At 37.8% G+C, this 27,787-nt stretch overlaps 1 protein-coding gene across 1 annotated transcript in view; it reads right to left on the bottom strand.

Annotated features, from left to right (window-relative positions):
* CPQ (carboxypeptidase Q) overlaps window positions 1-27,787 on the bottom strand; it is a 349,952-nt gene that overhangs the window by 273,362 nt on the left and 48,803 nt on the right. Inside the window, exon 2 of the mRNA XM_012761981.3 lies at window positions 24,152-24,359. Within this exon, the coding sequence (XP_012617435.2) occupies window positions 24,152-24,359 (208 nt within the window). The remainder of the gene's footprint in view (window positions 1-24,151; window positions 24,360-27,787) is intronic.

Genomic DNA, 27,787 nt, shown 5'->3' on the forward strand with positions numbered 1-27,787 from the left:
GTATGACTATTCTGTTCCCTTAAGTTCCTTGGAACTCAGGCTCCTCCCAGCTCATCTCTTCAAGATTCCTATGGTCCAAATTAGCAGCTAGACCAAGAACAAGATGACAGATAATCTAAATAGCAAGATGGAGGAAATGATAAAGAAAAAAGAAGTAAAGGATTCGCCAACCTTCTTTTAGGTATGCATACGCATGATATTTCTGGCTAGAACATAATTACATAGCCACATATAGCCACATACATAAAATGTAAATGGGGACTTTATTTTAGATAGCCATGTTTCTGGCCCCAAATCAGGGGTTTTATCGATGTGAAAAAATAAAGAACAGATACAGATGTTCAAGTGACTGAAACCATGCTCCATATCTAATTATCCTAATCCTTTATGTCTTAGTGCTAAAATGAATCTGGAATCAGCACTATCAAAATCAAATTTCTAATTCTAAACCTTAATCACTCATTCCATAGTCAAAATTTTTCAACAGCTTTCCAATGCCTATAAAATTAAATCCCTATTCCTTAACTAGCTTCCTAAGACAACCCAAAATTTAATCACAAATTACTTTTCTGATTTTAACTAATATATTGCGCAGAATCGATACAACCTATTTACCAAAATAATTATTACCATTTATTGAGCACCAGAGGGTTTACATAGATTCTAACCAATCTTCACACACACACACACACACACACACACACACACACACACACACAGACATACACACACACACAGACACACACACACAAACACACACACACACACACACAGAAATGCAAAATCGGCATTATTATCCCCATTTTAAAGATGAGTAATCTGAGATTAAGAAAGGTTAAACAACCTGGGCATAGTCCCATATTTATAAATAGAAAGGCTAGGATTTGAAGACATAGTTGTGGCACTTCAAAGTACATTGTTCTCTGTGCCACCCATCCTTCTCTCTGTAATACACCACTAGTCATCAAACAAGCTGTCCTTCTCCATGGCTCTGCTCATGCTGCTCCCTCACCCACCATGCTTGTAACCCTCCATCCCTGTTGAGATCTCATCACTTGTTGACATTCAAGCTGTATTCCACGATAGGTAAGAAAACTCTCTCCTTGTGAAACCTTCTCTGATTTGTTTGCCCATCCTCCCTCTACTCCCATCTACAACAACCAAAAGTACTTTTCTCCTGAATGCCTACAGTATTTTTTTTTGTACTTCCTTTAAAGTCTTAATCCTATTCTATCATACGTTATGGTTGGCTCTATCCCAGCCTGCTCTCTCTATAGACTTCTCATTCCCAGAGTGCCAGATCTGTGTGTTTGTCATGTGCATGCCCATATGGGTGGCAATGGGTGCCAGATATTCTGAGTAATCACCTAATTTTTATTTAATGGATAAATCTGTATATAAACATATCATGTTTGCTTAAGAATAGACATATCTGTTTTAGATGTATCTCCACACACCGCCGAGCATGTTCTCCGCAACAATTTCTGATGCCAGAATTAGCAAAGGGAAGTGAGAATGTGAAGAATTAGTCACACCCCAGTGATGTCTTTGTCATATACTTACATCTTCAGGGTCACAATGTACTAATTGTGAAACAGAAGATCTTGTAAGGTTAGTGACCTAAACAACCTTCCTCAATTCTTATTGCTTTTCCCCTTTCCATTCAAATTTTGTCCTCTCAGCTCTAACCCTATTCCATTAACTTCTTGCCCTTTTCACTGCTCTTTCCAATTTCTGCTTAGTCTTAGTCATAAAATTCTAAATTACTGGTAAAAAGCAAAGCACTTTCTTAGACAACTGGAAATACAACTTTGCTTCTAACCAGAGTTTTTTTGTTTGGTTTCTATTTTCTATATGCTAAAATTCTCAGGCTGACTTAGAATTGTAATCTAGACAAATTATATGATGCAGTACCAACAAAGATCTCACAGTCTTATCCATTTTTCTGTCACCAATGCAAAGCCCAATGTCAAATGCACAGTATGGATTTAACAACTGGTTAATGAAGCATGAATAAATGAATGAGTCCAGAAGAAAGACTGCTTTGTTTCTGGCTCCTCCTCCATTATATTTCAAAAAGTTAAACTACTTGCAGTACAAAGTCAAAATACAATTTTTAATGCAAAATAAACCAGCATTTATTACCAAGACACTCACATTTAAATTGCATTCACTGATTTTGAAAATAAGCACCACCACTTCTTTTTCAGTACAATAGGGAGTATATTGATGCTGCCTAAAGCTAAGCTACTGAAAAGGAAAAAAGGAATAGGGAATTTTACTTTAGAATTTTAGGTTAGGTGTCCAGAGGCCTGAGACTTTTCCTATACTCTACCTATTCAGCAAAGAGCTTAATTCTACCCTGGAGCGATAGAGGACCCAAGACAACTATCCCAGCAGACCCACCCTATGAACTGGAGGAGCTCCTATGGTTTGAACACATTTGCACATCCCATGTTCACCAGCTCCAACCCTTCCCTGCTCAATACCAACAGATGACTGCCTACAAAAGGCTACCTTCCCACTTCTCATGCCCTGGCAAAAAAGGAACCGCTATTGGACCAAGGAGCTTCAGAGAATCAGAAAAGGCATTCAGATACACTGAGAAAAACATCCAAAGGAGTGATTTTTATAGAAAACACATGGAAAAATCACTGATATAATAAAAAGCAAACCCCACAGCTTTGAAGCTGTGGCCAGTATTCTTTCAGTGCAATAATAGCTAAGCTTTTCAACTGGGAAATTGCCTGTATTGAAAATACTCTGTCCTTAGTGATTTGGTTTTTCCTACTGAATATCTCCTTCGTGCCTACATCACTCCCCTGATATTCTAGAGAATGTGTCAAACTCTCGTAGTCCATTGCATGATCATTTAACACATTATAAAAGTACTATGTGTACCCTCAGGAGGGCATCAGGGTAAGAGTGGCAGGGACAACATAGGAGGTTTATCTTCAGTTTGCTCAGAGTCTCTAAAAGAGTTAACAGAGCTCCCAGTGTTTCTGGTAGAACTCTTTGGTACTAGGTTCAAACTACTAGATCAGACAGACCTAAAAAGTATTGGTTTACTTAAACAGAAGTTTCAACCCTGAGGTTTAAATTTAAACCTTTTTGAAAAACAATTTGGCAATCTCTATTAAAATTAAAAATCCATTTTAAATCCAGAAATTTCAGATATCAGTAATTGCCATAAATACATGCACAAAGTACAAGATGCATGTACTTGATTACATGCACAAAGTACAAGATACATGTACTTGAATTTTAATTGTAAGACTGTAACAGTGAAAAATTAGAAAAAGTCAGCATGTCTTTTGGGAATGGCCAAATAAACCACAGTAGATAATATGTCAGGGATTGAAATAATCTGCACAAGTTAAAAAACAATAAGGAAGAAGTTCTACTTCTGAGTATAATGGAGTTGTTCATAGCAGGCCAACATTATGACTAAAAACAACTTAAAAAGTCAAATAAATTTTTTAAAACCACATATTGGAAGACATTAGAAAGCTGATGAAGCAAAAAGGTCTAAAAAAAAGTAAAATTCCAGAAAGAAAGGAAAATTATGGAGATGAATTGGGGACATGGAGCTATCTGCAGGGACAGTTGCCACTTCCAAACTGGCCCACTCTAAAGGATGAAAGCTGGGATAGGCCCAGGCAGAGGGAAGCTGCTGGGATAAAGAAACCAGCAAATCCCTGGCAGCCACGTAGGACATCAGTGACAAAATTGGAGAGTTGAGGGGCCGTGAACACAGAGTTGGTCTCCCTGTCAAGTTATTTATCACGTTCTAAAGCGGCGCAGGGCAAAAGATCATATATCGAAGCCCAAATCTCTCAAAAGCAGATCAGAAATTCTGTATTCTCTTAATGCCAATAAGACAAAGACCTGCAAGGATTGCAAGCCCTGGAGGGCCATGCTCCTAGAATAGGGAGAACCAGAAATAGTCTGAGTCATAACAAAACTGCAACCTATCCTGCTGTAACTCAAGTCTGTGGTTGGATTAAGATAATCAGTTCTTCAATGTGATCTGTCTAGCAGAGGAAAGGTAAACCTATGAGCATCTGTAGCTTTTTAAAACAATGCCTGGCATTGAAACAAAAACTACTGGGCATACAAAGAGTTAGAAATACATAAATGACAGTCAAGAGAAAAAAACAAATAAAAGCATCAAAGTAGTGTTATATCTACTGATGCTTTCTAAGCTGAGTTGTTAGAAAAAAAAATCACAAAACTACACACACACACACACACACACACACACACACACACACACACACCCATATGTCAATGAACAGGGAAAAAGTTCAGAATAATATACTTTAAACTCCCATCGTTCATTATATGTAAGTGTACTGAGTAGGATGGGGTAGTAGACAGTAGTCAAGGGAAATAATTATTTGTATTAATTAAATCTTTTTATTTTTAATGTAATCAACTCTCAAAACTAGTTAAACAGCTTAGTCACCTTGAGAGCAGGGAGATACACATAGATTTCTGCAACACAGGAAAGGAGGCACTGGCTGCAACAGCTGGGAAATTAGTGAGCCCACAACCCATTTACCTTGATAGGACAAAGACAGAGAGGCTGGTGGGAACTGAGTCAGTGGGATACCTCTGCCCATTAATGCCCTTCCCACCCAAGCAGTGGTGATTTTAGTCAAGTCCATTTGGGGTAGACAAAAAACTAGGAGTGATATTCAAGATATCAGATACTTCTATACAAAGAACTCAGAAGTTAAGCAAGGAATTGGAAAAAAAAAGAGTGAACTCAAAGTAGGTAGAAGATTATCTGATAAAATCGAATGTGGACACCGATACCAGTCTTGATGGAGCCTGCTAAAAGATAGAGAAGATTAACAATCTAAGGGAAACACTCAAAATTAGGAGCTGGGTGGAAGTGTGCAGAAGCATCCCTAGTAAGGCCTGCATCCCCTCCCCCCATCTACCCCAAGAAGTATTAATATCTCCCTCTGCTGCATCCCCACAAGACTTCATATTTCTCTTGTTAATCTCAGTACATTCTCCCTCAAGACACAGCCTCCATATATACATCTTCTCCACACTCACTTACCTCTGAGTCCCCAGAGGCCAGACACTCTACTGGGGATATCTCGACATCCTGCCCCCTTCCTAACAGAATGTCCACACATGGTAGGTGCTCTACACATCTGTATGCTATAAACCAAATGGAAAAGACCTCTGATCGTGGTGCTTATCGGCAAGAAAATAATCAGAAAGTTACATCTCAGGGCACCATTCATTGAAACACTCAGTTCTGAATTATGAACTGAGTATCTACTGTCTGCACAGCATTATGCGAAACTCAGTTTTCACAGAATAAGAATTACCACGACTCATCTCTTCCCAGTCTGCTTTCGGATCAATCTTGCTTTCCTATACCTCCTAAATGGGTCAGCGGCTTTGAGTTATGAGGAACACAGGGACAAGAAAAGTAACAAGAAAGCAAACCTTTAGGAGAACAGTTCCCAGTGGACGACCAGTCTACAGAAAGCATGTGATAAATATTTATCGACTACCTGACAACCAAAAAGTCTTTTCTGGCTAAAATGTGTACAGTAGTTGTAAAAGCACGACTGAAAACTGCTGTGCTACTGAAGCATTCTACACTTACTCCAGTGAGGGGAGATTTTTCATTTTCCATTTTGATAGCTGACCAACAAGCCGGTGAAATTTTCCCCTGATCATTCATCTTTATCTCAGGATAAGACCGCTTAAGGGCAAACAAAGCTCTTTTGAAAATCTTCTGTTCAAAGCAGATGCCATGGAAGGAATTACTTCATAAGAGGAGATCTAAATGTGTTCCTTAAGTAGAGGAGGAGGAGGTGGTTTTTCTTGTTGTTTTTTAATAAACATGCAGATGCTCCTCAGATCCCTCTGGGCACTGCTTTCTGGCACTCCATGCTTATTGGCCTTAGTTTATTCCCCTTACAGGTTTAATTCTTCCCTAGTGACCTGGAGGCACTATCTGCTGCTAAATTTGCAGCAAGGACGTGTGTGGCTGTGCAAATCCATAGGTGGTCTGTCCATGCCTGTTAATAATCAGAGCCAGAGAAGCAGTGAAATTACAGGCCTGTCCAGGCAGAGGCCCATGGGTCTAGGCATTGCTGACCTCCAAGAGAAAGGAAAGATTTGGCCAGTTTCTCTAGCAGGTCACATCTTACAGATAACAAAACAAGTACTGAAAGTGTGCCAGGAACCAAGTATGGCTTTCAGGCCTAACCAGCCTACTTGTATTTCCTGGGTACATACTACCTTTCCAGCACTATGCAAAGAATATAAGACCTGGTCCTTGCTTTTACGGAAGTAACCATCTAGTGAATACATGTTGAACAACAGAACAACTAGAGAAGAGGGTTTTCCTTAACTGCTTTCTTCATCATATTTTCAACACAGAGTTTATCAAAATCTGAAACCACTTGGTTTATGTGTTTATTGTTTATCTCCTCCACCAGAATGCAGGTTCTTTGACCTTAGAGGTTGTTTCTGTCTTGTTCTCCTCTGTATCTCAGCCTTAGCATAGGCCTGGGCCATACTAATTAATCGGCATTTATATACCCATGCATTCAGGGCACAGGCACTGTTCTAGATACTGAGGCTGGGGCAATGAATAAGATAAGCAAGGTTCCTTCTCTTCTGTACCTACAGCCTGAAGAGAGGAGACAGATAGCAAATACATACACAAAGATAACTTCTTTGTGTATGTACACATATACAAATAAGTGCCAATAAGAAAATAAAACCTAGCAGTCACTCTTGAATTCTTAATTTCTCTCACCCCATATATCCAATCCATCAGCAAGTCCTGAAGGCTGTGCCACAAAACAGCCAAATCTGCCCACTTCACACTATCTCCACTGCTGCCACTCTGACCTAGCTATCATAATTTCTCCTCTAGACTCTTTAAACATCCTTCTAAATGTCTGCCCTTACTCCCATTCCTGCTCCTCATAATCAGTGATCTTCCTAAAACACAAATTAGATCATATCACTCCTTTGCTTAAAACCTGTTTGCATTAGGATAAAATGTAAGCCCTAAATTAGTGCTGAATGAGACCACCTGAAAAGACTACTTCAGACAGTGTCTAGGGAAGGCTTCCCAGAGAAAGCAATATTTGAATTGAGACCGAAATGAAAAAAATGAACGCATAAATCAATAAATGAGTGAATTCTTTCTATAGCTGTGAAGCTGACCCACCTACTTCTGAGAAGCAGGCATTCTCCTATCAGGGCTTGATTTATTGCCTTTGCCCTGGACCATTGGGTCCATGATAAGACACCATCAATCTCCTGTTCTTGGCCCTTCTCAGCAGCTGTCTGTTATCTAGATACAGAAAGGCACCTTTCTGTGACTGACTGGAAAGATGGCTGTGATGGTTAATTTTATGTGTCAACTTGACTAGGCCCCAGGGTGCCCATATATTTGGTATTAAACAGTATTCTAGATGTTTCTCTGAGAGTGTTTTTGGATAAGATTAACATTTAAATTTAGACTAAGCAAAGCACACTGCCATTCCTAATGTGGGTAGACCTCATCTAAACAGTTGAAAGCCTGAATAGAGTAAAAGGCTGACCATCCCCAAGTAAGACAGAATCCATCCTGCCTGACTGCCTTCAAACTGAAACATCCACTTTTTCCTGTCTTTAAATTTGAACTGAAACATCAGCTCTTCCTGGGTCTCCAGCCTGCTGGCCCTTGGACTGGAACTACACAATCAGCTCTCCTGGATCTCAGACAGGAACTAAATCATTGGCTCTCCTGGGCATCTCACCCACTGACTCACCCTGAAGATCTTGGGACTTGTCAACCTCCATACTATCATGTAAACCAATTCTATATAATAAATCTCTCTCTCTCTCTCTCTCTCTCTCTCTCTCTCTCTCTCTCTCTCTCTCTCTCTCTCTCTCCCCCCTCCCCTCCCTCCGTCCCTCCCCATACACACACACACACACACACACACACACCCTATTGAATAAATATAACAGCCTCTTCCCTTCATATTACAATACCTTTACTGGGCTTTCAGTTCCTCCATGTTGCTTCTTAAAAGGAAGACACAATACAGCTTTTTCTGGGTAACTCAATGTTATCCTTATGAATTTCCATCACTGTAGGGTATGACAATCAGGTTTGTAGTTACATTTTAGTTTTCCTTCCTTCTCCCTATATGTTAAAATGTCCTCTATTATTCCTACATCTGCTAATCTTATATGTCCTCAAAAATAAGAAATCTAAGCATGTTAAAAATAATGTGCTAAAGCCCCAAAAGCTCTTGGTAAGAGGAGCAGCAGTACAATGTACTACCTTGCTGCATGGGGATTATGACATCTACATGGATGGCTTAGAGGCCCTTTTCTCTGATTTCTACCTTAAATTGTTAATGAAACTTTAATATCCAGATAAGTATGGCATTGCCATCATTGGCTTTGCCATAACTATGGAATTCCTAATACAAAACATATGTATAACTTAGTAGAAAATTAAATAATAAAGAAAAGTATGTGTATTTTACATTATTTGGCACTTTATTTCTTTACTCATAATGAGTTTTTCCCATGAATAAGTTTCATCATTGAATTATCAATAATATCAAACTTCTAAAACATGTAAATTTAGAGTCAAAGCAGTCTAGAAAAAGCAGTTTCTCATGTGAACTAAATCAGCTAACTAAATTGACCAAACTGAACTAAACTGACAAAAAAAAAAAATCAGTGCCCAGTATTATAAACATTTTCTTTGTGTACCTAAAACATCAGCTTGCTCTTTCAGAAGGTCTGTTAAGTGACCAGTAATAGCACAGTGCAAGGTTGAGAGAAAGAATTTCACTGTAAACATAAGCAAACATCAAATGTCACATGAATTACCAGTGTTCAGAAGAAAAATTCCATCTGTGTCTATAAAGGTTGATCTCTCTTTTCCTGTTCTCAGGGTATGTTAAGAATATAATGATTCATAGATTAGAACCTGCCACAATGCCCTGGCCTTGGATTTTAGAATGTTTTATACGAACCAAAAAAAAAAATCTCACCTTCCACTAAATACCTTCCCATGACATTTATGGCCATAGGTTTCCTTTCTGGCAAGTGAGAGCCAACAAAATCAATCAGACTGTGTGGAAAATAGGGAAGAATGTTTGAAAACACTTCTATTCATACCTTGGCAAGAATTTTCAAGCATTAACTGGGGTTGGGGACTGTCTAAAACATCAAACTTTTTGCAGCTAAGGTAACAGACTTGTTTATTAAACAACTGGTGGGGCTCACAATTGAGGCTTCTTCAAATATGTGCCCAAATGCGTCTTGGAAGCATCAGTAATAATAAGTATAAATAGATCATTGGAGGGATGTAGGCATCTTATGCTGAGTCACTGTCACCCTTTTTCTTGGAAACTTCCAAGAAGAACTTCATTTATATTTCAAGGTTTCCATTTGGGTCATCCATGAACAAATGAGAATAGGGGAGAGAGACAGAGAGGCCACCTGGAACGTGAGCTGGGAGCCTGATGAGAATTTTTCCAGGCGTGCCATCTGGTATGTCCTGGCACTTGTCATCCAAATTGCTGTTCTCCTGAACAAATTTAGTTTCCCCCAGACAGTTCAGCTTAAATGAGCTCATACTGTCTATCTGACACCTGTCAAAAGGAGACTGAAAGATCTCTCTAAGCTCTGAATTGGAGAGAAGGAGACAGAGAGAGAAAGGTGAGCAGGAGCAAGGAAGGGGGTAAAAAGATGGGATATATGCAGACCAGAAAGAGCTCTTTTTTGGAGGGTCAGTGTATTCTTTTCTCCAGCTATAAATCTAATGCTGGAAGGTGGGGAAGGAAGGAAATGTACCATTTATAATATATTTGCTAAGAAAAATATGATTGAACAAATGAAATATGAAAACAGTACAAACTACCTTCACTCTTACCTAATATATCTCTTTTTTTCTTTTTGTCTATTTGTTGTATGTGGTGTTTTGTTTTGGTTTTAGTTAAGAAGGGAGGAAATAGCAGTGGAGAAATCTGATCTGCTTTTGACAGCATGACCAATGTGCTTTTTCCATCCTAGCTGGAACAGGATTCAGTAACAGGCAAGGGCAAGTAGAGGAGTGATTTCATTAACCAAGTCTTGATTTTGAGGTTTGCATATCTGCAGATCTGCTTTTTTCTCTCTGTGTCTTGGGGAACTGCCAAGATGGGTAAAAGAAGTGATGATAATGGATTGAAGATGCCACAGGGCAAATCTATGGAAAGAGAAATATCATAAATAATTGCCAGGAGAGTACTGCCTGTGCCTTTGCCTTTCAAGTTGAAAAGTAACAGAAAACCTAATTTAGTAACTGCTATTTGCCTCAAGAAAGTACTGAATAAAGAGAAGGAGGAAAGGGACAAGAGGGACAGTTAGGAAACAAAGGGACCTCACAGAAATACAACCTAAGCTGTCTTTCAAAATTCACCTTCCCAAATAAAAAGCCCAACATTTGTAGAGACCAAATCCATCCAAGGTCATTATTGCTGGTGTTTGCTAGTACAATTTGTTGGCAGTTTCCTTTTTTTTATTTTCTCTATGCTATGGTTTGAAAGTGTCCCCTCCAAAATTCAGATGTTGACACTGAATGGCCAATGTGATAGTACTAAGAGTAAGGCTTTAACAGCCCTGAGGGCTACTCCCCTTATGAATGAGATTGAGGCCCTTATAAACGAAGTCTTGCCCATGCTCTTCTACTTTCTGCCGCATGAGGATACAGTGTTCCTCCTCTCCAGAGGACGCAGCAGGGAGCTGCCATCTTGGAAGCACAGAGCAGCCCTCACCAGACAACTGAACCTACCAGTTCCTTTATCTTGGATTCCTAGCCTCTAGAACTGTGACAAATGAATTTCTATTATTTATAAATTACTCAGTCTGTGGTATCCTGTTATAGCAGCACAAATAAACTAAGACACTCCATCTGGTTTTCTCAAATGGAACACATTGCTTGGCCTCCTTTGTAACCTTAACGAAGGTAAACTTCCAAAGACCCTTACCTATGTGAGCACTTTTTTTCATTTCCAGTTTAGTTATATCAAGGCTCTCTTAAGTTGGAAAAAAGATAATCAAAAAACTTTATTTCAAAATTTCCTAGGATACACTCTTGATCAAGTTACTCAAATATAAAATGTGTCTAAAGTTCACTGCCTCCTAAGGCTCTTATAAGGGCCTTAAATATATGTTAGCTCTTTTTTCTTACCCTCTTTGAATTAAAAGTTTTCTAGAACCTAGAACAGAAAAATCCAGCTCAGTAAAGGGCAGTATTTAGGCATGCATCAGAATCCTTTTTTACAAGTATTCCAGTGAGCAGTATTTTAAATACACCATGGTGTTATGGATACAGGCGGTGCTAAGCAACTTGAAGTGCAGAAGCAATGAAGATCTATTTCACAGCTTCTTTCCTTAGCTGGCAAAGAGGTGACATTTTGTCAGCCTGGCCTCCCCAGAGATTAAAAAACAAGCCCCAGAGGAAGACCAGATAGCAAACATATAGACTCTTGCCATTCTAAGGAAAGGAAAGCAAAAAGCCCATGGAAAGCTTCCCTTTTCTTAGGGTGAGTTTCCATTTGCTGCAAGAATGTTCATGAAACAGTTTACTTAGCTAAAAGTCCTATCAAAATGAGCTAAATAACATTATTATGTGACATTTTAGAAGCACACTGGCTATTCTAACTCTTAAAAATATCAATTGGGGGAGACTCACAGAGATTAAATCAATGCATACCTAAATTAATTTACATTAATACTGGGAAACTGGGTATACTCTGATAGAGATTTACCCATGAGACTTGAGAGAAAATAAAAATGGTATAAGGACCTAAAAGACATGTGTCCTTGTTTTGTCATTTAATTGAGTGACCTTCAGCCTCATCCATAAAGTGAAGGAGTGGAGCAAATGTTCTCTAAGGGCTCCTTCACCTTGAACATTTTGGAAATCTGGGTTCTAAAAGGGAAAGGAAGTAGAAATAGGAAGAAGCTGCTTATAAAAAATTGCAAGTGACAAACCACCAAAAACTTGAAAAGGCCACTAAAACATGTATGGAAATGATGATGAAGAGAATGAGGATGTTATCAGTTAACATCTGTGGCTGCCTTAGTAGGAAGGCCATACAATCCATACACTTTGCAGGTGTTAACTCTTTTAACCCACTCAGACTTCCTTTCTGTCACACTTCCCATCATATTAGACAGCACTGGGTTGACTACAGGCATTGAGGATCCAGCTAAGAGAAAGCTGATTTAGGTATATATTAGTTTGGGTTTATGAGGACGTATTTATGTGATTCACAGTTGTTTCCATCCTGGTACAGGAATAGCTGCTAGGACCACTAGTTTCATGATACAAAGACTCAAGGCCAGAGGTCATATTGTGACAAGAATGCATCCTGCAACACTTGGCAGTGAAAGTATAGAGATAGTGGTGAAGATATAGAAGCTAGTCACTGAAAAATTCTTCTAAATATCAGAAATGTAGAACTGCAGTCAAAGCATCCAATTCTCATTCCTTCCTACTTAAAATGGAAGTTCTCTCCTGTCAAGAATAGACTCAATAATTCAGAGTATGCTGTTATGAACACATCCTCTAATTTTATATTTTCTTTTTGAGGAAGTCATGCAAAATGGAATTTATCAGTATCCCTGTGTTGGATCACATGTTAACATATAGAACACATCTTGTTTTGACCAAGTCTGGCAATTCCAGACAAAAGCCATATAAAAACAACAATTTATTGAGAGAAATAGGAGCATTTTGAGTATTTGTGATAAATAACTACTCAAATAGTCTTTTAGATCATTTGATAATCTAAATGATGAAATGTAAATTACCTTGGGAAAGGAATGAAATTTCTTGTTGGTTTGACACAAAATACTGACAAATACAAAAGTAACCAAAAGACATAAAAAAAAGAAGATACAGACAACAAACTAAAAATTTGAATATTATCAATTCATTGTTACTGTAAAATCTTATAACGTCCTGAAACCTTACAGCTCCTACATGAGCCAAACTTGATAGCATTTTCCTGAAATTTAAAAACAATCTTAAAAATGTATATGATATTACTAATAAAAAGCAGTAAAGTTGAAATAAACTTTTCTAAACTATCAATAATAAAAGTTAAACTATTATCAACCATGTTAGAGGAAAGACTAAATTATTTTTACAGTCTCTCTTTAGAAAATATAACACAAAATTATTGTCATATAAAGAGCAATCAAATATGCAAGCAAAAAATTTAGAAAATGTACAGCAGCTTGACAGGTAGTTATTTAATAAAAACAAGATATTTTTCTGAATTTCATATTATTTGTAGTATTTGGCAGCTTTCTTAAATCTATAATTTGTTATAATTTCTTCCCTATTCTAGTAAATGTTCATTTTATATCTGAATTGATATTTGTAAGTTTGTATTCTTTTCCTTAAAGAGGCCCCAAGATTATATAAGCACCTACCCCCACAAAACTGGGGTCCTTTCCTGGCCTGAAATATAGAAGACACTTGATAAACATTTATTGAATAAATGAATAATGTTGGGAAAATTAAAAATTCAATTATTCTCCTAAATGCAAATATTTACTTTATTGAACATCAACCAGTGCAGTAACAGACAGCCATTGAGCTATTAAATTGTTACTGTTGACTCCCTGGCAGAGGCTGGTTACACCTTTACAACTACTGATGACATGGGGAGGTTGGAGTGGTTGGGTAATTTATCACATTCTGCACTACAACACAGATATGAGGTAAACTCAACTGAAAGAAATATCCTTATTGGGCTCTGCAAACCCACAGAGACACTTATTTCTCTTGGAAAAAAAGAGCTCTTTGGGCACTCCTCAACATCAGTACTACATAGTCAAAAATAAAAATATCTGGAGAAACCTCAGAAGTAATTGCTGTATCTAAAATTTTTGCTCACTTATTTTAACAATTAACAGCAATTATGTATGGTGTGAAGAATCTTCATTTGCATATGCTATACATTGGTAATGGTAAACTAAAAATAAATTCTGGAGTTATTACCCCAAAGCTCATCCTGTTAATGAAAAAGTTCAGAGGAAATGATATTGATTACACCCCACTAATTAGCTGACTTATCTGGGGGTGGTTTGAGTAACTTTGGATGAAAAAAGATGAATTCCTTTCAAATGTTCAAATGTTTAAGCTTATCATATAACATTAACTTTGACATTTATTAAGTACATTGAAATTTTTGATGCTTTGTCAAAAAGAATGATAACAGTAATGAATTTTATCACAAACATTTAAACTAATCCATGAAGTGACAATCAGAAACAAAAAGGGTAAGGAATGTGGAAGTTATTTTTACAAAAGCACACTAGCTAATAAATGTAACAAAAATAATTGAATTAGAAAAATATTTGCAACTACCAGTATAATGATTGATTCGGGCAAGATCATCAATGGATGCTAAAATCTCATTGGGTGAAATTCTTTTTGGAGAACTTAAGAATCACAAAGTCTGAAAAGCATCTCATCATAATTATAATATATTTCCTCTACAAAGGAAAAATACTACCTTTGAACTAAGAAATCCAGAGCTAATTCCTTAGACAAATGATCAAACTTAGCCTCACCAATAAGGAAAAGTGATATTATTTTCTTCCTTATGTGATGCAGTAAGAGGGACACAATATTATGCATATAGAATTCTTGCAAAAATATAAATATTTAACCTGAATCTAATAAGGTAAAACTCCAAATTGAGGCACACTGTGCAAAACAGCTACCTTGTATTCTTCAAAAATGTTACTCTTTCCTAAAAAAACTAGGAAACAACTCCAGGTTAAAGGAGACTGAAGCTACATGACAACTAAATGTAAGATATATTCTTGATTAGATTATGGGATTTAAAAAGAGAAGATCGGGGCAGTATTGGGGGGAGACAATCAAGGAAATCTGAATACAGAAGGACTTCATATTATATAGCATTTGTCCAACAATGCTAAATTTCTTAGGCATGACAATGATATTGCAGTTACGTTAGAGAAGGTCCCTGTTTTTATGAAGATAAACGTAAGTCACCAAAAACCATTAGGACTCCCAGCATACAGAGGAAATGCTATATAATTTGAGAGGAGAGTACTACTCTACTAAGGATAATCAGGAAAGATCTTTCCTAAAAAGAACCTTTCAGCTGAGATCTAAAGATTGAAAGGGAATCAGCTATACCAAAAGTTGGGGAAACAGCCTTCCAGACAGAGGTGACACTGCGTACAAAGGCCCTGAGGTGGAAATAGCTTGGATATTGTTTAAACTAGAACACTTGCTGCCTCTTGGTCAGCTGGCCAGTGATCACTGCTTTGAGTTGCTACATCTTTGATACTGTATGCAAGAACAGCAAGCATTTAACGTGAGGCCAGAGAGGGCAGAAAAGACAACAGGGCATAGTTTGAAGCCAAACACTGAGTGGGGACTAAGAGAATGGGTTCCTGAAGTCAGGAGGTAAAACCAAGGTCTCTGGAGTTCACCTTGAGGAAAACTCTAGAGCTGCTACTGCTTTTTAAGACAAATCAGTTCAAGTCAACCTACCTGCTTACTTCTGTCATTATCTAATGATGACAGTGATGCCAATAACCATGACCAAGATGTTAGTTACATGTCATTGATTGCTTCCCATGTGTCAGGTTCTGTGGCAGTGCTTGATCTCATTTTTAATTTGCTCAACAACTCTATGAGGCACGTTACAGATTAGAAAATAGGCTCAGAGTGGTTATTTAATGTGAATAAAGGTCACATAGCAGAAGCACATTTGAATCCAGTCTGTCTAATTGTCTAATCCTGCTCTATATACTGTTACCTTAGTTGGTCTCCAAATCTCCCTGGCGGTGGTACCTGTTGGCTGGTACTTTCTCCAGGGGGCTAAAAAGCCAAAAGGTCATTTGGATGCCAGAGGGCTTTAAAAGTCATCTTTAACTTGATTGAGGGTGGGAGGGATGGGATGTGTGTGTGGGGGGGGGGTGGAGAGAGAGACAGAGAGAACATGCACACATAATAGAAAAAACTGGCTTGAAGTTACTTAGGATTCTTCTGGTTCATATGCTACACTAGACATTATTCAAAGGGCACTGCATAAGCAAACAACATTGTCATAATCCCGAAGCCTGAATTCAAAATGCATTCATTTCTTTTTACCACTAGAGATTCAGAAAAACATGCCACAGAGATGTGATTCTTAAGCCTATACTTTTGATAATCAAAAAGCTGGAAAACAGAAGGTTAACATTTATATATATTTAAATTATGAATGCAAAATAGCAGCCAAGAATAAATTTTTATATCAAGGTTATAAGCAGATGAAAAATGACAGTCTGTACTAGAAATGCAAACAGACCATTAATTATAGCAACCCCACAAAGCACCATAGTAATATGCAGTTTGTAATACTTTACCCAAATTTACATAACTGTATAGTCTCCTCTCAGATTTCAGAGAGTCTATTTTTGATAAGTAGCAATTCAAAAGGTTAGTCACCTCATCTATATTATTATTCAATGTCTACGAATATGCAATGGTGACACCTTGAATTTACATGTTAGCTACTAGGATAGGGTGCTTCTGGCTCTTTCTTTACTCATTCCAGTACTACTCTGTGCTAGGCATAGTGCACAGCCCAAGGGATACTCAGACAAATAAGACACACTGTATGTCTCCAGAAGAAGTGCCAGTCCAAAAGGGAGACAGACCAGCAATCACATAACCCCAGCAGAGTTTGCACAACTAAACAGATAGAGATCCAAATGGCACATGTGTCACGGTTTGTCTCCCAACCAGAGAGCTGCAATTATCCATCCATCACAATAGTGACATTAGACAAATTAAGCTCTTCTTTCTTCTTCCTCCCTTCCTTCTTTCCTTCCTTTCTTTCCTACTTCTCTTCCTTTCCTCCTCCTCCCCTCTCACCCTCATTTCCTGCTTCCCTCCCTTCCTTCCTCTTTCATTCAATAACAATATCCAGTCATCAGTTAGCAAGACTATATAATAATAATAACTTACATGTATTTAAAACTTAGTATGTATCAGGCAATAATAACATTATTTCATGTATGCCCCAGGAAGAAGATACAATCATTTCTCCATTTTATACATGAAATTGAAGCAGAAGGAGTTTGCACAATTCGCCAAGGTCACACATTTGGCAAGTGGCTAAACAAAGACCCAGGCACTGTGACTCCAGAATCCAGGCTCCAAAGGACATTGCCTGGCTCTATCCATGATGAGGTAGCATACCTGTCACACTACCTGAAGCCTTAATAAGAATTCAGTGATTAGAGGACATTTTGGAATTTCTAACAAAGGCCTTCCAAGCAAAGAATGTGCCTTTCAAAAATCAAAGAGGGGAATAATAAAAGAAGGATGAGAGGGAAAAAAATGCAGTGTTCACTGTAGGTCTTCTCTGATTTCCCCCCTGGGGAGCACAGTGGCCCTCCACCTGCATAAATGATGAGAATTGGCATTCTGCTTGATTACTCTGCATCTGTTATGGAGCTCACAGTGAATTAAGCAAAAACAAAATAAGGGAGGAAAAGAGCCTACTAATCGAGGCTGGCCCACTTGTACTGTTTTGAGTCACAGTGGCATTTTCCTTCTTTTTCACCAGCAGGCACATATTCCCCCCAAATTGCAACAATATTTCAAAACAATTTAAATCAAGCTTGATAGCTAATTATCCTAAGGTCATACTGAAGAAACAAGCCACCAGAACATCAAAAATTCAAGACTGTCTAAGTGTGAAGAATACAGCATTCATGTTTCTCCCCATTAAAAAACAAAAGGGAGAGCCAGCTTTTTTATTCCCTGAGAATAACTGGCTTTCAAAAATCATCCAAAACAGACCTCTTAAGACATTTCACCTCTGCTCTGAATGTTTTAAGCTGGCCCTCTGATTACAAAATGTTCATGTGAAATCTCATCAAGATGCTTTCATACGATGAAGAATGTTTTATAAATTGTAATGGCTTTAATCAGCACCCTCTTTGAAGTTATTTAACTCTACGATGTAGCCCAACCAGTGCTTCAATTATGTCATTTATCGACTCTGTATTAATTAAGTATCATTATAGAGATTGATTTATATACTTTTCCCCATCTCTCTTACCAGATGGTATAGCAGTCTCCCCCTCTGACACTCCATAAACATCACCTGGATTCACTCATCTTTCTCCCCAGCTGAATGTTTAATCAGCTCTTAGTCATCTTCAAACTGAATTGCTCCTCTTTTTCCTCCTCTTCACTAGACTCTATCAATACAGTACACAAAGTCCAAGTGATGTAAACATCAGCCAATAGTATCTACAAAGCCAAGTTCTATAAACAACTCATTCCCACCTCAACGAATTCTTAGCCAATGTGGTGATGCAATTTTCACAGTAAAGTGAAGGGAGAGCTTTTTGCTTCATTGGCTGACTAAAACCTACAGTCAGTGTTCAATTATCCAGGGCAATGGAGAAAAAAACTATATAAAAATGTGTATTTGGCAATGGGAATACAACAGACAACTTGGCCTCAGTGGAGTTACCTTCTGAATGATATTTTACTTGGGCTAATATAAAAATTACTTTGCATTGTCGAGCTTGCATGCTGAGAAAAACAGGAGGCAGAAGTCCCAAGGTTTATAACATTGAAAGAAACTAGCCTAGAATTTTAAATTGCCTTGGGTGATCCAAAAAATGGATAATAGAGAAATAGAAAGGCTGAACTGTTTTTCTCACAAAATATAAAAGCCAAATTAATGATACTATCATACAATGATACTATACAATGATACAATGACACTATCACCTCAAACTCAAAATGTCTAGAAATCAAACCTGTCATGTCTCCCTCCAAACCAGCTCCTTCTCCCAACCCACACATTTCTTTTCATTCTCCAGTCCCTGAGCTAGTATCCTTACAGCAAGGACCACGAGTTCAAATATCATGACCCAAACAAGGAGCATAAATGAATAAAGTATATGAGAAAAGGGGATGGGGAAAACTGTGGCAGACAAGAGAGGTGCATCCCATCAGCAAGGACTAAGTGGCTATTCTGCTCAGCTGAAGTTTGCCCAACAGAACATTCCAGATATGTCACCAGATCTGGTTTTACTCTGACACCTGCAAATCACCATCATTATGTAAACTTATGATTTTTAAATACTGGGCTGAATGGAACACAGATTTGTCACATGTATTTTGATCCTTGCCTGTCAACTTTGATGACTACTCCTTCCCCCTTCAAATACAACCAGTCCCCAAGGTTTTTTTATTTCAAATATTCAGAGGGTACAAGTGTTTTTATTACATAGATGAATTATATAATGCTGGAGTCAGGGCTTTTAGTGTACCCATTACCAGAATAGTGTACATTGTACCCGATAGGTAAGTTCTTATCACTCACACAAGTGATAAGTCCCCCAAGTTCTGATAATTTTTTTCTTACTATCTCTCTGGTTTTTCATTTCTTTCCATTCCCATTGCCATCATCTATATTGTCATTATTTCACATCTGCACTATTAGAGGAGTAACCTGTCTTTCTTTCTCCAATGCATGCTAGGCACAGTGTCCAGATTGAGCTTTCTAAAACAGTAGTTCTTAAACTTTGATGTGTGTCAGAATCACCTGGAGGGCTTATTAAACCAGATTGCTGGACTCCACCCCTGCTTTTCTAATTTAGTGAGTATTGGGTGGAATCTAATAATATCCATCAATAAACTCCTAGGTGAGGTTCTTCATGTTGTTCCAGTGACCACATTTAGAGAACCACTGCTCTAAAACATCACCTACCTCTCCCAGCTCTAACACATTCCATGGTTTTCCATTTCCTCCACACTAAACTTAAAACTGCCCAATCTGCTATTCTGGAGTCTTCAAACCTGGTCTCTTCCTCTAACCTCAAAAATGCCATTTCTCCTATCCCCTGGCTCCAGCCAAAGTGGCCTACTTGTGTATTACCCAAATACACCATACAGTCCCACCTTCTGGCCTTGACCTTGTATAGAATGTCTTTCCACCTCCTTTCTCTTGGTCAAGTTCTAGCTTTTCATTGAATACATACAAAACCCCCACCTCAATGAGACCAGCCCCAATCAGACTTCTGCTAGCTCCTCTAAACTCCTATAACATTAGCTTTCTAGGTTGCTTGGTGCAATCTAAAGAACATGGTATTTAGAGCCAGAGACTCTGAGTTGGAATCCTAGTTCTTTCACTAGCTATGCAGTTTGATAAGCCATTTAATCATTCTGAACCCGTTTCTCCTTCAGTAAAAGACAGATACCTATATAGTCATCCCCAGCTTTTTTGACACCAGGGGCTGGTTTCATGGAAGACAATCTTTCCACGGACTCGGGGTGGATGCAGGATTGTAGGGGCAGAGCTCAAGCAGTGATACGGGCCCATTTTCCTAACAGGCCATGGACCTGTAATGGGCCCAGGGATTGGGGACCTCAGCTGTACAATATCTAGTTCTACTGGGTTGCAAAAGAATTAATAGAAACAAACTATTTAAGCCTTTAGAGAAGCATAGTACAAAGTAGGTGCTTAACAAGTGGTAATTTCCTTCCATCATCCCTTTCTTCCAACCATGCTTTTAGCAATAAATAGAAAATATATTATACTAGTCACATATTTTAAGTTCACTTCCTTTCATTTTAGCTAGATAGAATACTTCTGAAGGACAAAGAAAGAAAACATCTAATTCATCTTAGTAATTCTTGTGCCTAGAAATTTCTGATGAACTGGTAAGCCCTCAATAAATATTTACTAAAAATATTTATTACTAAAATGAATAAAAAATTAAATTAAATTAAAAATATTTATTACTAAAAAAATTAATTTCAAAATATAAGACAAATGGTTCCATTAAAAAATTCTATTGAACTTAAATCTCTAACTAATTGTATTTATTATTAAAATATCTAATGACAAAGCAAAGGTATTTTACATTCAGAAAAACTGAAGAAGCTTTACTGGGAGTCCCATTGATACTCAAAGGTAGATGAAATAAGTGTTGCTATAAAAACATCAATAAAGGAAAAGTCTTCTCTTTGTAGCAAATTTGATCACAAGGAACACAAATAATGACAATACAGAGAAATAACAATGATGAACTTGATGGTGGCAACAAATAATAGCCTTTTTTTTTAGGACATCTGTCATGTAACCATGTGACTGTTACACTTCTAAAATGGCTGACAATCCTACAATTGAAGGGGCACAATTAAAAAAAAAATGGCTGACAATATTGATGATTGCACTGAAAAGCAGAGGAGAAAGCACATTTAAAGTCATGAAACCCTGGAAATGTGTCAGTTATTGTGACCACTGGTATGTAGAGTAATGCTGGGAAACGAAGCTGCTTAATATGTATTTGTTGAAATGATTGATAAAGAGTGGAACCTAAATGACTTAGTAACTACTAGAAATGATGGACAAGGGAAGAGGAAAAAATAATCAAGGAACACCCAACTTCGAAGGCAGAATACATGGTATTCTTGTCTCTGAGACAGAAAATGCAAGAAAAAGAAGTGAAATGATGAGTTCAATTTTGAAAAAATTCAAAGCAAGATAGCTATGGAATATCCAGAAGAAGAATCAATAGGCAATTGAATATATGTGTCTAGAGCTTACAGCAGTGGTATGGATAGCGGAGGTAGGTTTGGAAATTGCCACAGTATGATGGTGGTTGAAGCCACAAACATTATGGGATTGCCCGGGTAGAATATTCAGAGGAAGAAGTCAGAGATATAGGGAAGGAGGAGAGAAAGAGCCAACGAGTGTGAGAGCAAGAGCAAATGAGAGAGAGAGAGATAAAAATAACGAGAGAGAAAGTCACGGAAGTCAAAGAGAAGAAATATTGAAAAAGCAATCAATAGTGGTGAGTACTTCAAGGTGGTAAAGTAAGGTGATGGCTTGAAAAGTGTCCATTAAATTTGGCAACCAGGCAGCTATTTAACAAGTTCCATTTTAGTATTGGAAAAAGCCAGGCTAAAATAATCTGCAGAGTGAATTAGAGCTAAAGAATTACAGCTAAGGAATATAGAATACTCTTTAAGGAAATCTGGTTCTAAAAACAATAAGGCCGAAGTGGACAAAGAGACAGAGTTTATTTCATTCTGGCTTTTATTTTGGGGGATTTAAGACTTAAATATGTTAATATAACTAATTCTCTGAGCTTTCATTTCATTATAAATAAAATGGGATAATAATGTCCCTTCTGTATGGTCTTTCAGGTTGTTGCCAGAACAAATAAAATGATATATGTGAAAGATCCTAAAGTACTATATAAAGGCCAATGTTATCACATATTTGTAAATGTTGAAGGAATAGAGTTATAAAAGTTAAGTCCAGTGAAATATAGCTGGCTATAAAATCCAGTCTAGATCTGAAAATATTAAGAAAAAGTTCCTTTTAATACTGACACTACAAGTTGATCACCCCAAACCTTAGAGGATAACAACAGATTTTGAAGTCCCATACTGGAGAATTCCTCTGATACTTCTAGGTTGTAGCCTGGGTTTCTAAATGTCTTCATTATGCCAGGAGGGGAAAAATGCCAATGAACCTTGGCAGATCACTGTGAATTAAGTAATCTGGGAATTTATTAGTCTTATGAGTAGTAGTTCTTAAATAAATTGCCCAGTTTTACAAAGCAACAGATCAGCTCCATAATTTAAGTCTCATGACCAGGCAGAGCATGGTGAATGACCACAGCTTGCTGAGTATGTTATTCCAAGGGGTAATTGAGGTATTCTGGGAAGTAAACTACCCATTTTAGGACTTCTCTCCTGGGAAGATTAACCATCCAAAAGAATAAGGTCCAGTCATTGTTTTACTAGTCACAAAACCTTTAAACACTTTACAACGAACATTATTTTTAGCACTATGACATTAGTGTAACTAGTTTTTTTCTCATAAAACTTCTGACAAGCAGTTTTAACATGCCCCATCTTCCTCCCCTGGGAAGACATCTTATCCCTGTAAAAGAAAAATGTCTCTTTCCTTTTCTCTGCACTTGTATACAACTCCTCTTTGACTGGGTTTCCTAGTTGCTGAAGTCTCCTTCTCAGTTATTTTATTTTCATGGATGTAGGGTGCTAATTAAGGTCAAGCAGTTATGTCTCAGTTCCAAACAGCAATTGTGCAGAATAAATAACTTTCCTTTACAACAGATACTAAAAATCCAGACTGGAGACCCAAATAAACCTTATCTGCAATTGTTTTTTACATTTAAAAAAAATCTTAAACCCAGCTACAACATTGGTGCTTCTTTTATCCATGTTTCTCAAATATTTTATCACTAATGTGTGACACTACCATAACTATTAACATCTACACGTTAATTTTTAGACCTTTTATCCACTGCGATACTGAGTTTCATTCCTAGAACCGAGGGGCAATAAAGCACTTTGACATTACCTCGATCAAGACTAAAAAGAAAAAGGCAAGCTTTAATTTGCCCTAAAACAATACCTCCAAACAGTTACATAGACTTTTATAGATAATCAAGCATGTTTCATAAGTTTACTTCATTTAATCTTAAAATTATTTCATACATTTATTATTCTTCATCATCCCTGGTTAGTAGAAGAAAATTATAAAGCCCAGAGAAGCTTAAGAAACATTCCCAAGGCCACACAGTTGTTTAGGAGCAGAGCCAGGTCTGTATCCAAGGTCCTCTAATTCCCCAACTCTTTCCACTATACCATAGATGGCCCCCATCATGTTACCCACTCTCTTTTTATTTAACTTCTCTAGCAACATGGAAAACAGTCTGGCTCCCTCTGAAGTCATTAGGAATCTTTGATGAAAGGCAGACGTGAATTCAGTTCTTCCTCCAATGAAAATACATAATATATTAGTTATACAAGGAATGTTATGGGATCATTGTGGATGTGGAAAGCTTGAAAGCTTTTGAAAGGAATGTACAAATGATGCTTGGGATCCCGAAAAGGCCAAAGAAGATATTACAAACAAATGACCAAATGTGGAATGGGGGGAAATTCCATTAACAATCAGTATTTTCATTTCAATGGTTTGTTTTTATTTCATAAAGGCATTTCTTTCATGGAAAACTCTTGTTTTTGAGAGGATTTCAAATAAACATCATGACCTACCTGTAGATGGAAAAGGGAGTCACTGATCGAATGAGGGATGCCACAGCTCCAACCTTGGCAGCTTCCACTGCCCCCTGGATTCTGTATTTCACTGTCGTTGAGTAGTTGACATAAGCTTGGTTATACACAACAATCTTCCCTTTTGCTTCTGACGCCCTTATCTTCAGTTCATCGAAAGAGTGCACCACCAGAACTTCAGCTGTAATGCCTAGAAATAAAAGTCGTACAAGATTAACTTATGGTTTCCCATCAGCCAGGTTGAATTGGCACACAAAAGGTCACACATGTTCTTTCCGCTACATCTGGCAAACTGATTTGAGAAGATCAAAGTTTTAGAGCCATTTACCATGGGAGAAAGATTGTGGGGTTAGCTAGTTTCCCAAGAGAGAGAAAAGGCATTCAAAATAATACAACATACGACTCATAAGGTTTTTCAACTCACTTGACCAGCTGGTATTAAATCACAAATTGCTTGAAAAGATAGCTTCTTTTTTTCTTCCTTTCCCACCCAAAGAAGTCATGAATTTCACAGGATGACGCTAATTATTTATTTAACAAATGCATTTCAGAAAGCTTCCCTTAGGATTAATAAAACACATATTTATTTTTTCATAAAACTATTTTGATATGTTGCTAAACAACCTACAATGACATAATACAAAGGATGGCAGTTTGTGAAGAATACTTTTAGAAGCCAAGGTTCTTCATAAATCCAACTCTTAACAAATGGTTAATGTAACCTCTCCCAAGAACCACAAAAAAGTCAGCTTGTTTTCTTTCCTCCTTTGTATAAAAACACTCTTAAAGGATGTGGAAACTTCCCATGCTTCTCAATTTACAGTACTTGTTCATTACCAAACACAACACTATTCTTCAAATAAAAATTCTGAGGACATTGTGTTATTGTGCTATAATCCTGTTGTCTTGGTTAGAAGAGATGTTCCTCCTTTTCTTATACCACAAGACTTGCCCAGATCTTCCTGATTAGGGAACAAGGTTTCACATCTTCCAAAACTGCCAGACCACCGAAGATACAACTTGATGAGGTAGTTAGAATGACAAGGAAAAATATTTAGCAACAAAGGCCAGATGCAGTGGCTAAATATAACTAAGAGAGAGTGGTAGCAGCCTACTGTTTTGTGGCTTTAGCCATGCCGTCATGAAATATTTCAGTAAAAACAAAAGTATCAACATATATTTAGCATACTTCCTTAATATTGCAAACTAGAGAATTAGGTTTTTCTGAAAGCTTAACAAATGTTAACTGTTACTTGGAAAATCCTTTTAAAATGCACTGCAGGCATGAAAGAATTCTTGCTTTCAGTATAGACCTCATCATAATGGACTCTTTGGGCTGGCTTCTCTCATACTTCTGGTATCACTATCCAGACTGAATTTGTACTTTTACTTTAAAGTGATTGGCTACAAACCTATAAGCGTGTCCCCACCAATACTCAGAACTTAAGATATAATCTAAAAGAAGTAATATATAATTATGAAAAGTAAGAAAACCACTAGCTTTTTTCCACATAAGCATGCATAAAAATACAAATAAGGGTTTGGCAAGACAGATTTTGAGATTCATAACTTTCTGAAACCTGGAGTTACCTTGAAATTTGACTGGCATTATTATTGGCATAGTATGGGATTTTTGCTGATGGTTTTCAGCTGGTCCTAATGAATAACAGGTTCAGAGGTCCACCCAAGGGATGTCTCAGCAATGGGGTAATTTTGGCATCTGGATTGGAGCTACTAGAAATGAAGCCAAATTTCTATAAATTTCCATAGGCCACTGCAAAATTAAAGTCATATGAGAGTGGTACTTCACTATGGTCTATGCTTCAACTCAAGTTCTTTCAGCAAACAAGACAGTTGAGTCCTGAAGAGCCAAAACCTAACCAAGACATCACCGCTGCCAATGCAAATCACCAGTAGCAGCTACAGGTCAAAACCTATCGCCATGGACTAGGAAGAGGAGTTCAAATGAATCTTTCTTCCTGAGAGCTTTCATTCATTATCTCTGATTCCTCTGTCTCCTTAATCCCCCACATCTAATCAATCCTCAAATACTGATCACTTTACCCATAAAAATCAATACTGATTGAAACCATATCCTCTGTTCCACCCCATTATACTCTGTCACATCAGGCCCTCATTATCTCTCTTTTGGACTGTTAGAAGCCAGTCCTCTCACTACCACTGGTATTCCAGCCTTCAGCCCAGCCTCCTCAAGTTTAACCTCCACAGAATTGCCAGAGTGGCCTGCTTGAACTACTGAAAAGCCAGATCTGCCTACAACACCAACCCCCTACCCACCTCCGACTTCTACCGAAAATCCATCATTTCGACATACCATTCAAAGCCTGTCTACCTCTAGAGACACCGGCTCCCTTTTGTTTTAAACTTCAATACTAGGCTTAAAAGGTCCCACTCTCACACCACGCAATTTCACTCCTCAGTGTCTCTGTGTATGCCGCAGTACATCATGCCTTGCTGACGCCATTCTCCCAACTCCATCATGTGACCAACACCTATTTACCCCTCGGGATTCCATTCAATAATCACTTCTTTAGGGAGCATTCCCTGGCCTCCTCTCTCCTGTCCCATCCCTCTACCCCCACCCTGGGGAAGGCTGGGTCATATATTACACTCCTCCAGACTTTCAGGGCACCCTGGACATACCTGGACACTGGAAAAATGAAACTCTATTTATGACTCTCTCTGCTGCTTAAACTATGATCTTCTCAGGGTTTGAGGCCATGTTAATTTTTGTTTGTATCTCCAGGGAATAACACAGTGCTTGGTGTACGTGTAGGCAACAGTCATTTAACACTCCTTGAATGGCACTGCTCCAAGTAAGTGACCATTGACTGGATCTGAAGCATCTTCATGAGTGTTCAATTCTACCTTTACAGTTGGATAGCCCTTCTCCCATAGGAAATCAGCAGTCTGATTCTCTTACCACTCAGAGTACAACTGCAAAACAATAACTAAGCAAAAGAGGCCTTGGGGCAGTCAAGACTATAATATAAATTTCCAAGTACAAAAACTGAGGTACTTGAATGTAAGAAAGCTCTTCTGATCTCTCTTACAGCCTAGTTACCTTTACTTTACACAAAATTCTACATCTGTTATTAAACTCATCAACAATGAGAAACAACAAATCAAAAGGAAGAGAAAGGCCTGAAAACTGACAGCAACGCCACAAAAAACAATGTATGTTGCTGTCTTTATATGACAGAAACATATAATTAGTACTAAGAGACCTTTCTGCAATAACAGAAATCTTCTATATCTGTGCCAACACGGTAGCCATTAGCCACATGTGGCTACTGTGTGCTTGAAAGGTGACTAGTGTGACGGAGAAACTGAATTTTTAATGTCATTTAATTGTGATTAATTTACATTTACATTTAAATAGCTGCACATGAGTAGAACTTATAATCACTGCAGGCTCAAGCCGAGGCATAGGGCACATAGCTGATAGCATCTCTGCTGGCCCCAAGGAACTTGCGTCGAAACAGTCGTAAGAGACACTCACAGTCATAGAGGTAACCTCCTCCAGAGTTCACAGGCCAGGTGGACTGTATTCAGTAGCTAGCCATCCTTAGGGAAGGCAGGAAGTGTACAAAAACA

This window comes from Microcebus murinus, chromosome 7 (assembly GCF_040939455.1).
Source record: "Microcebus murinus isolate Inina chromosome 7, M.murinus_Inina_mat1.0, whole genome shotgun sequence".
Classification (NCBI taxonomy): Eukaryota; Metazoa; Chordata; class Mammalia; order Primates; family Cheirogaleidae; genus Microcebus; species Microcebus murinus.